This window comes from Papio anubis, chromosome 9, assembly GCF_008728515.1.
Source record: "Papio anubis isolate 15944 chromosome 9, Panubis1.0, whole genome shotgun sequence".
In the NCBI taxonomy this organism is placed as follows: Eukaryota; Metazoa; Chordata; class Mammalia; order Primates; family Cercopithecidae; genus Papio; species Papio anubis.
This window is the reverse complement of record NC_044984.1, coordinates 112756098-112768156: the sequence shown is the minus strand read 5'-3', so window position 1 is coordinate 112768156 and position 12059 is coordinate 112756098. Positions and strand designations below refer to the sequence as shown.

General features: G+C 42.1%; 1 protein-coding gene across 1 annotated transcript; it reads left to right on the top strand.

The window, feature by feature from the left end:
- The first annotated feature begins 4100 nt into the window (after nucleotides 1–4100).
- LOC100998438 (fatty acid-binding protein 5) lies at nucleotides 4101–4784 on the top strand. The gene has a single exon (XM_003907229.4). It carries the CDS (start codon nucleotides 4169–4171, stop codon nucleotides 4574–4576), a length of 408 nt encoding a protein of 135 aa, XP_003907278.1. The 5' UTR covers nucleotides 4101–4168; the 3' UTR covers nucleotides 4577–4784.
- The last annotated feature ends 7275 nt before the right edge of the window (nucleotides 4785–12059 follow it).

The following is a 12059-nucleotide window of genomic DNA, read 5'->3' as shown; positions in this document are numbered from 1 at the left end:
AACAATTATAACAATATGCCAGCATTACTACTCTTGCATTTTGGGGTCATTACTAAAAGTGAAATAATGAATACCACCACCACGATACCTCGACAGTCAATCTGATAACCAAGGTAGCTACTAAATGATTAATGGGTGGGTAGTGTCTACAGGGTGGAGATGCTGGACAAAGAAATGATTCACTTCTTGGGCTGGAAGTAACAGGACAACTCAAGACTTCATCATGCTACTCAGCACAGTGCACAATTTAAAACTTATGAATGGTTTATTTCTGGAATTTTCCGTGTAATATTTTTGGACCATGGCTAATAGTAGATAATTGAAACCATAGAAGGCAAAACTGCAGAGAAGGGGGGATTATTACAGAAAAAATATAGCATGGATTGAGCACAGGACTTGGTATAGGGTAGGTACTGTATAAATGTATACTGTAAAAACCGCTGAATGAATGTCAGCTCAGCCACGGATCATGGTTGTTTATCATAGCAGTGTGGTATAAAGTATTTTTAATTACACAAACTTTGAATTATACCAGCAAACAGCTTGTGAACTGTATGACATTCTCTCAGCCTCAGTTTCTTTATCTATAAAATAGGAACAATATCGAACCTGGCCATTTTTAAAGGAAGATTTGAGATAATACACTGTACCACACATATATACAACTGTTACAATAGGTAGCTGGTCAGGTATGAGCAAGGCAAGAGAGAGCTCCCCCCACCCACCAGGAATGTCAGACGACCATCAGGTGATAGCTTGGCAGTTTCCTGATTGTCTAGCAGTTGTCACACGAAAATGAGAATAGGTCACAGCCGGCACCAGCAATTCCCAATAGATAAAAACACCTGAAATTGGTAATCGGCAGCTTTCAGGATTAAGCAAGTGGGCTCGAGCATTTGCATTAAGAGGCAAAATGGTGAAATATGACCTTCCAGGGGCATTTCACAGGCAAAGGGAAGAAAGCCTCAGGTGAGCATGCATACAACTGCTTAAACACACTGCGCATGCTCACCTCCCAAGTGCAAGGAGGGCACCGCACATGCGGAAAGAATGAAAGGAAAGGGGTGAGAGATGCTGGAAGTAGGCCACCCTATAAAGTCCTAGGATCAAGGTTAAATGGGCACTTGACCTCCAAAGTGCCCGCTTGGGTCTCTTCCAAGTGTACTTTCCTTTCTTTCCAAGAGTTTTTAAAATAAACTTCCACTCCTGCTCTGAAATTTGCCTGACTCTCTCTGCCTTATGGCCCTCCGTCGAATTCTTTCTTCTGAGGAGGCAAGAATTGAGGTTGCTGCAGACCCATATGAATTCACCACCAGTAACCTGGATATTTGCCACCCCAACACAACTACATATATTGTACATTTATATAATTACATATTTATATAATCATTTGACAGATTACTAGACTGGTAAGCCTGGAAAATATGGCAGAAAAAAGACAATAAGGTTTAACAGAAAGGTCACAAGTCTTACAACCGGTCCAAATTGAGTTGGAATGTAGTTCTATCATTTAGCAGCTCAGCTACCCTGGGTAAATTACTTAAACTCTTTATTTAGTAATATCCACCCTTTCATAGAGCTGTTGTAAAAATTAAAGATAATAATCAGTATTTACCATATGCCAGACATTATGCCAAGCAATTCGCTTACATTTTTGCTCACTTAATTTATGTAGTGTGCTTAGTACTGCCTGGACCATAAGAAGTGCTCAAGAAATAGGAGTATTATTACTAGTACATCTGAATGGCAACAGTGTATTTAACATTGCTTGGGAGAACCAGTAAACAAAATGGAGAAAGGTAGGCTGGAAAGAAGTATAATTAAGTGGGTTAGCAAATAAGTTTAGTGTACATGGAGAAAATACTGGGTAAAGTTGAGGATCAAAAGAGGCTTAAGTGATAACTTAGAACCACATTAGAAAACTTTTTCTGTAAAGGGTCAGATAGTAAATATTTTCAGTTTTGTGGGCCAGTCTCTGTTGCAACTACTCAACTCTGCCCTTGTAGTGCAAAAGCAGACATAAATAATGCACAAAGTAAGGGAAGTAGCTATGTTCCAATAAAACTTTATTTACAAAAACAGGTGGTGAGTTAGATTTGGCCTGTGTGCCATAATTTGCTGACCCCTTGCTTAGAATAAAAAGACAATGACATGCAGTAGAATAAACGTAAAGTGTGCTGTTCAGTTCAAGAAACCAACTGCACAAGCACTTAAACTCAGCATTTAAATAAAAAATCAGGACAATCAGGGGGTGTGAGTTGTCCTGAGTTACCAAAACAAAAACAAAATTACTAAGGTTATTTTCATCACACACACACACACACACAAAAATCTACCCTAATATGTTCTGAAAACACAATGCATAAATCAGTTTTGGCTAAAACAATGTGAACTGAAGCCTGTTCAACTGAGGTTGGGGATAAAAGACCCAACCAGAAATGGCATGTATGTTTCATGTGGTGTGTTCCCCACTTCCCAGTCAATTCTCAGTGGCTTCCAGGAACATGCATGGAAAAGGATTCTGATATCTCACATCTGAGCCTAGAGGAAATGATGGCCATGATTAATTACTAATGTCTGCCATGGGTACAAGGGGGAAGAGTAATGGCAAATGTGCCACATAATTGCCATTCTTAAAAATCATATTGCAAGAAGGATAAGCAGTAAACAAATGAAATTTGTTGCCCCACATAAGTTGTATAATTCAAAATACAATTATCTTTAAGACAGGAAGACACTTTCTAAATATTAATCTAATCTCACTAATAATGGACATGGCAAATCCAAAATAGCTTTTATTACAGTGGCAGCAGGGGGTCTGACTCGGTCACCTCCAAATATTCTTCCCAGCACTGCATGAGACTGATTTTTCAGAAGGCCTCATTGTGCTATCACAGCTGTGTTCCAGGTGGCTTAGTCTTCCCAACAGCTCTGCTTTGAAGACGTCATGAATATTTAAATATACTTTAGGCTACACATTTTTCATGCTTCTCAATTCACCCACAGTCCAAAGGTGGGTTTTGTTTGGCAAGAAGCTTATTTTTGAGATGTGTGTATTCCATATATATGCATATAAACCTACAGGCATTGTGTTATATACAGACATTCAGACCTTCAAGATGCAGGTATGTAAATTCCTTTTCTTAAATCTTGACACTCAGCTCCGAAATCAAAGTCTGCAGTTAAAGGCCATTGACGTAACTTCAGGCACAAGTCAGCAGCTTTGCAATAAGTAAGGATGTACTGATTATTTGGAAATGGCCTACTAATGTTCCCACTGTAATTATTCAAAGACCATGACCTCAGAACCACAGTGACTATGAGATAGTCAATGAATCACAGAAAGTCCCAAAGAGAGGTGGGAGCAGGTGTGGCATGACAGCTGAGGTAAAAAGTGTTGGGTAAGCATTTTAGGAGGCTGAGGCGGGCGGATCACTTGAAGTCAGGAATCCAAGACCAGCCCCACCAACATGGTGAAACTCCGTCTCTACTAAAAATACAAAAATTAGCCAGGTGTGGTGGTGGGCACCTGTAATCTCAGCTACTTGAGAGGCTGAGGCAGGAAAATTGCTTGAACCTGGGAGGCGGAGGTTGCAGTTGAGCCGAGATCACGCCATTGCACTCCAACCTGGGCAACCAAGAGCAAAACTCCATCTCAAAAACAAACAAACAAACAAACAAAAAAGTGTTGGTTAAATATACATATCTGTTTTCCCCTTTTCCATGAAATCCCACAAAAAAAAGGTTTTTTTTTTTCTTTTTTTAGAATTAAACCCACCAGAATAAAGAAATTGGAGAGAAAAAAATTGTAGAAGCTGAATGTAAATTTAAAAAACACAGCTGAATCTTAAGCTGACAGTGGAGAAAACTGAGAATCACAGATTAGCAGCACCAGGGACCTCGAGACATGGAAGGGGAAGCAAAGGGGTTGGTTTAAATTCAGTTTAAGAGGCTCTCAGATCCCTTGTTCCCTACTTCACACAGCAAAACTGCCTGGATCCTAACCTGGCAAAATACTGGAGGTTTCTTCTGTAGAGAGAGTAAAATAAAGAGTCTCTGGATTAAGGAACTCTAGAATAGGATACTATTATTTAAAAAAAAAAAAAAGACAGCACGCTGCCACGCCGACGCCGACCCCATTCTGCACGTCAGCCCGCCCGCGCCCACCATGGCCACAGTTCAGCAGCTGGAAGGAAGATGGCGCCTGGTGGATAGCAAAGGCTTTGATGAATACATGAAGGAGCTAGGAGTGGGAATAGCTTTGCGAAAAATGGGCGCAATGGCCAAGCCAGACTGTATCATCACTTGTGATGGCAAAAACCTCACCATAAAAACTGAGAGCACTTTGAAAACAACACAGTTTTCTTGTACCCTGGGAGAGAAATTTGAAGAAACCACAGCTGATGGCAGAAAAACTCAGACTGTCTGCAGCTTTACAGATGGTGCATTGGTTCAGCATCAGGAGTGGGATGGGAAGGAAAGCACAATAACAAGAAAATTGAAAGATGGGAAATTAGTGGTGGACTGTGTCATGAACAATGTCACCTGTACTCGGATCTATGAAAAAGTAGAATAAAAATTCCATCATCACTTTGGACAGGAATTAACTAAGAGAATGACCAAGCTCAGTTCAATGAGCAAATCTCCATACTGTTTTTTTTTTTTTTTTTCATTACTGTGTTCAGTTATCTTTATCACAAACATTTTATGTGTAGCTGTTTCAAAGTGTGTTGGATTAATTAGGATCATCCCTTGGTTAATAAAGAAATGTGTTTGTGCTAAAAAAAAAAAAAAAAAAAAAAAGGAGAGTATAAAAATCAGGTAATAAAAATAGCTCTTAGAAAAAAATTGTAAATGCCAGAACAAAGGTAAAACTCAGAAGGGTTAGAAAATAAAATTCAGAAAATCTCACAGAATGTAGAGTAAAAAGACCAAGAGATGGAAAATAAGAGATAAAAGAAAATATGAAGACTGTTGTAGGAAATATAAAATCCAAGTAACAGAAATTTTTGAATACAAGAACAGAGAAAATATAATTATCCATTACATTAGTTATCCAGTGCTGCATAGCAAATTGGCCCAATTACTCAGCAGCTTATAATAACAATATTTTTTATCTTACCCAATTTCTGAGGGTCTGGAATCTGGGAGCAGCCTAATAGGATAGTTCTGGTTCAGGGTCTCCTGTGAAGTTGCAGTCACATTGTTGGCAAGGGCTGCAGTTTCATCTGAATGCTTGACTGGGGCTAGATAATCCACTTTCAAAGTGACTCACTCACAGGGCTTCAAGAAGCCTCAGTAACCAGCTGGATATTGGCAGGAGTCCTCAGTTTCTTGCCACATGGGCCTCCCATAAGGCTGGTCAACATGGTCGCTGGCATTTCCCAAAGCAAGTCATCCAAGACTGCACTATCTTTCATACCCCAATCTCAGAAGTGACATACTATCATTTCTGCTGCAGGCTATTGGTCAGAGAGATCAACCCTGGTCCAATATAAGGGTAAACTGCACAAGGGTGTTGTGACTACCAGAGACAGGATCACTGGAAGCCATTTGGAGGCTGGCTATCACATTATATATATATTCCTCCCCCAGAATATAAGGGCATACATTTTCAGAAATGAAAAACCCTCATAAGCACTGATTCTCTCCAGATGATAAAAAGAAAGGAAAACCTCCTAACTGCTTAGCATAGTGGGCCCACACCAAGACCCATCATCATGAAACTTCAAAACACTGAGAATGCTATGGGCTTCCAGAGATGTTAAGAAGTCATCTAGAAGAATCAATAAGCAGAAAAATTTCAGACTTCTCAAGGGCAACATTGGGAGCTAAAAGCAATAAAACAATGTCTTCAAACCTTGAAGAAAAACGTCCAGACTAGAATTAAACCCACCAAAATAAAGGGCATTGCAGAAGAAACAACCAAATTTTAGTGGATGGAAAGCAGATTAAACACAGACATGCAAACATCTGCGTCTTAAGACTGACAGTGGAGAATGCCAACAATAATGAATGAACAGCAAGAGGAAATGAAATGAAACTGAAGGAAGGAATGGGGTGGTTAAAATATACTTTAAGTGCCAAGCACTTAGAAGAATAGAATGAAAGTCTTTTCAGTCTTGCTTGGGAAGTGGCTGGAAATGTGCTTTAACAAAATGGGGAAGTAGAGAAACAGGAAGACAAACAAAAAATGAAAGATTCAAACCCAAAGAAAGGATAGGGGAGCTCCAGCATGGTGGTGCAGGAACTCCAGAGTGACAGCTGTGTGCACGCCAGGAGGAACCAGTCCAGTGCAGAGCAAGTTGGGGTCCTCAAGGAGGAAGCTTTTTCAAGGTAACAAAATTGATGGAATAGCTGGTGCATCAGAATGCCTTAGGGGGAGAATTTGGACATTTGGTGAAGAGTTTAAGGTCGAATTAGTAATAACTACATAGACAACTAAGCAAACAAAAAGGAAAAAAAAAGACAGTTATTAACTCCTGAGGGGAAAAGCTGTCAAGATAAAGCAATCACAGTGTACAACACGGCTCAGCTCCGACTAGCATTTACATAGTCGTAATAACATAAACGTTGAATACTGACCTAATCAAAATCCTGAAATAACTATATTGGGAGAGCGAAGGATGACCCCACAGTGAGAATTTAGTAGATAACGCCTGGAACTGAAATATCTAGCTGCAATAATAAGCAGACTACTTAGAAATAGATACTAGATACCAAAATAATCAGCCAAAAGAGATAAAATAATCTCTGGGAGGGGGAAATAAAGCAGAGGGCAGAGGGCTACTCTATTTTGTGGCCAACTTTGTGGAACCTTTGACTTTCTGGATAGCCTTCGTATTACTATGATTTTAGAAAGATATTGATATCCTGCAATGAGAAGGAGGAGGCAGTAACTAACCATTCCTTCATTCAGCAAGCACTCAATGGGCACTTACAATGTACTCGTGTTGGGAGATTTGGAGGAAAAACAAAAAGACCCAGTCCCTGTCCTCTCTGGCTCACAATCCAGTGGGTATCTCCACACACCCAGAGGGACAGCGATTCAAACTCTTCTCTGGTGAGAAGGTTAACAAGGTGCAGAACAGATGCCTGGAGATCTGCTTGTCTTGAACTAGTCAAGCCACTTGACTAATGGCTTCTGATGGCCTTTCCTGGATGGCATACCCTTGGAAGTTCACAATGGGCTTATCCTTGAGGCACAACGGGACCTGCCTGAGCAGGTGGGGCAGGAGTTGGGGTAGGCAATCCCCGCGATAACCATGCCCACCCAGCACGGGCAGTCAACAGTGTGGGCTACATTTTCTTTTTGTTTGGTTTTGGGGATGGGGTCTCACTGTGTCTCGCAAGCTGGAGTGCAGTGGTGCAATCGTGGCTCACTGCAGCCTTGACCTCCCAGGCTCAAGAGTGGCTAGGACTACAGGTACACAGGCCCTGAGTGGCTAGGCCCTGAATGGCTAGGACTACAGGTACGCAGCACCACACCTGGATAATTTTCATAGATACAGGATTTCATCATGTTGCCCAGCCTGGTCTCAAACTCCTGGGCTCAAGTGATCCTCCCACCTCCGCCTCTCGAAGTGCTGGGGTTACAGGTGTGAGCCACCACACCTGGTCAGGTTACATTTTCTAAAGCACTCAAGTGACCTACAGTTTGTTTGAAGCACAATAGTTATTGTATTGTTTTGCTTCCGTGACTTCATTTAATCTTGACAATAAACCTTACATTATCAGTCCCACTTTCTAGATGAGGAAACTGGAGCCCCGAGAGGTTACGTGATTTGCCTAAGTTCACACAGCTTGTAAGCAGCAGAGTTCAATCCAAATTCAAACCTGTCCCAAGCCCCTGCCTCTGAGTCTCACAACTGGATTTCTTTTCTCCATTTAGATTGTTGAATTGAGAGTTGCAAGAACTGAGTTCTAGTTTCTGTTCTACCCTTAATCAGCTGTGGGATCTCAGGCAAGTTCCTTCCCTTCTCGGCGTCTGTTTCCAGAGGTGAAAAATGGAAGGGGTTGGCTAAGATGACAACTAAGGGTGCTTTATGCTTTGGCCATCTATATTAGGATGAGGGAAGCCACGGGGGAAAGGGAATGTGTGAACGTGGTGCAGAGGTGAACACGTCCCTCCTCAAGCCTCACTTTCATTATCTGTAAAACGGGAATCACGAAGACACACATCACATGGCAGTTTAGTATATTAAATACAATAATGAAAAGTACTTAGCCCTCACCCAAACACGTCATAAGTGCTCGATAAATGTCAGCCCTTATTCCTTCCTAATATGCCTGCAGGGCTCCACTATGCTTGGATTCCCATAAGCTTTCACTTCTGGGAAGGTCAAAGGACCATGTTTGAGAGAAGAGGACTGATCAAAGTAGGAGAAAGGGAGTCAGGTAAAATTACTGTCTAACAGGAATATGTGCTGTTGCCCTTTATTGGTTTTACATATGAGTCAGTTTATGAATACTTTCAGGAGCATGTAAGTGTGAAATTGAAAAGTGTCACTGCGGGACAGCCATGAGCCACCACCGCACTGGTGACAGAAAGGGGAAGAAGAGCAAGCAGGGTGGGCACAGTGGGGAGAAGAAAGGAGAGAGGCAGAATGGAAAAGGCGGCGAGTCCTCGATGGGAAAGAGCAAAAAGATAACCAAATAGGGAGCAAACAGCTTTTAAAGCTCAAGGCTTGTGGCCAGGTGCGGTGGCTCACACCTGTAATCCCAGCACTTTGGGAGACTGAGGCGGGTGGATCATGAGGTCAGGAGTTCGAGCCCAGCCTGTCCAACACGGTGAAACCATCTCTACTAAAAATACAAAAATTAGCCGGGCATGGTGGCACCTGTAATCCCAGCTACTCAGGAGGCTGAGGCAGAATCACTTGAACCTGGGAGGTGCATGTTGCAGTGAGCTGAGATTGTGCCACTGCACTCTAGCCTGGGTAACAGAGCAAGACTCTGTCTTTAAAAAAAAAAAAAAAAAAAAAAGTTCAAGGCTTGTGATGTATGTTAAACACAGGCTACTATTTGTCTTTTTGCTCAAGCCATTTCCTCTGTATGGAATTCCCATTCCTGGTCATAGACACCGCTCAAGGCCTGCCTAGCTTTCTCTGAATCCCCCGAAAGAGCCTAGAACATTACCTGACATGCAGTAAAATTCAATAAATGGTTTTCGAATTGAATGCAATGATGAATGTGTTCCTCAAGCTTACGATTATTTACTATTTCAAGCAGATGAAGAAACACTCCAAACAATTGGCTGCAGGTGACCAAAAGATGATCATGGCAAAGTTCCCCGTCTTGTTTGGGTTAAGAGTGAAAATCTCCAGGGACCCGTTCTGTGGTGGAAACACTTTGTTCCAATAATAATGAAAACAAGAATAACAAGGAAAAATAAATATGTATTGCCTTTAGTCCCAGCTACTTGGGAGGCTGAGGCAGGAGGATCGCTTGAGGCCAGGAGTTTGAGGCTACAGTGAGCCATGATGGTACCTGTGAATAGCCACTGCACTCCAGCCTGGGCAACATAGTGAGACCCCATCTCTAAAAATGTGTGTATGTATAATGTGTGTGTATATGTATGTGTGCATATGTATAATATTACACACATGTACATGTGTGTGTATACACACACACACAGAAAAGACTATGTCCCAAACACTATTTCTAAGTACTTAATCCATAATAAAGTATTTAACCCTCAAATCAAATCTGTGAAAAAGTAGCAGTTGTCAGCCCCATTTTACAGTGGAAACTGAGTAGGGTGACCAACCGTCCCAGCTTGCCCCAGTCTGACGGGGCTCCTGGGATACAAGACTTTCAGTACTAAAACCAGAAAGAATCAGGCACACTGGGATGGGAATACTCTAACACTGAGGCACATAGAGATTAAGTAAATGTCCCAAGGTTAATAAGTGGCTAGGCCACGATTATGAACTCAGGGCCTTCATCACCTCCGCTGTGCAGGTACAGACAGAGACAAAAATGAACCCACGAAACCATGGCAGTGTTAAGGTATTTCCATCCCAGTGTGCCTGGGACTTTCTGGTTTTAGTCCTGAAAAGTCTCACATCCCAGGAGCTGTCCACTATGCTTTCCAGCACGCAGCCTGGCATAAAGAGGTCCTCAAATGATTGTCCCAACCGTATTCCAGCTGTAGTACTGACTAGAGCCCTAAGACCACTGGAAAGTCATTTAACATCTCTGGGCTGCAGCTGTTTTCATCTTCAAATGAAGGGCTCAAACTAAATCAGGAACACTAAACGGGCTCCCTTGCTCACAGCAGAAAAAACTGATTGGGCCACTGTTTCTTGCTATACTGGAACTTGGGCCTCAGAGTCCTTCTCACCCCTGCACCTGGGGCAGTCCCCACCCATTTGTAGGTGATGCTGAGCATGGTCTCTAAAGCCAGCAGCTTTACCTTCGTAGTCTGCTGTTAGCTAAAGTAGCTTTCCTGAAATGGTTCTGATCGCTTAGGATCTGGTACTCAGACTACCATCCAGAGAGAGGAAGTATACAAATGGTCACACCATCTGCAATGGTAGGGACAGTCTCCATAGACTGGCAGTAACCATGTCCAATCCTGTGTTACGTACTCCTCATAATACAGCAAGGTGAATGAGGGCAGCGACTCTGGCGAGACTGCCCGGGCTCTGAATCCTGGCTCGCCATTTACTGGCTGTGTGACCTTGAGCAAGTTACTTAATGTGTTTCTCAATTTCCTCAATTACAAAACGAGGACTATAACTGTAGCTACCTCATAGGATTGTTACGAGGATTCAGAGAGTTAACAAAATACTTAGCACAGTAGGTGCTGTTTTAAATATTTTTTTAAATTTTTTTCCTACCAGAAGGAAATTGGGGCTGTATGTGTTAATATTAGAATCCTCACAAACATATCTGAAGTAGATATGATTTAGCAGATGAGGAAACTGAGGTTCAAAGAAATTAAGTTGCCCAAGGTCACACCTAGCCAGCTTAACAGTAAAGCCAGATTCAAATCCTGATTCCAAAGCTTTTGTTCTTAGCCATAATGCCGCCCTGCATCTCAGTAAACACTTGAACACTTATGAAAATAATCGGTGGTGAAATAAAGGGGATTCTTGATTACCTGCAGGGGCTTGCTAACCTGTACTACACTCCCGCGTTCAGTATCTGCTTGTTCCGTACCGGCATTGCTGACTCCCAGGACCTGGGGCACTGTTTTCCTGACTGGCTCTGAGAATGCCACCTACTTTACCCCCTGCCTGTCCACACCACTGGCAGACAGAGGTGATGCCAACAGATTTGAGTGAGCATCAGCCTACAGGAAAACACAACACACTGTTAAGTCTCCGACTTCTGAAAAATAGGAGAGAATCTTTAAGATTCGGGTTATTGGTCTTCTTGTATCAGTAAAGTGAATATTTTATAGATCTGTATCTTTCAGGGAATTGAGTAAACACAGATTAGAGAAAATGAGTGAAGGGATTAAGCATCTTGGTACCTATGCTATCTCTTATCTACCTCTCTCCTCTAGGGATCCTCCTAAACCTATCTCTTTGTCTTAATAATCAGTTATTCACAAAAATATCTATTCTGGTAAACACCAGAGTTCCTAAAGCAAATGTATTCCTCACCATACATATTATGTCCAAAGGGAGTGAAATGATGTGTTTCTAGTTCATGCCACCGGGTGCTTTTTAAAAGCAGGAAAAGTGCTTAGCCTTCCCAAGGATGGGGCTTGGAGTTCCTCAAATGATAGTCAAAGAGGCCAGAAATTGGTTCCAATCCTGCCTCTGCCTAAAGACTGCACACTCCCGGTTTGGCTGGTAAGCAGGTCGCCAATTAGAACTGAGCAGTTTCAGGGCAGGTGACATGGAGCTGAGGTATTCTTCCATTATAGTGCCTTTACAGGAGGGCATGCCATGGAAAGGTCCACCAACATCAGAGCATCAAGATGCAGAAGGCCAACTCCACACTGACATTTTCAGAAACCAATTCAATGGCTCCAACTCCATAGATGATAAGGCAGGGAGGGAGGAAGTGATCTGAAAAAATACCGATACATGTTTTCGTCCAAA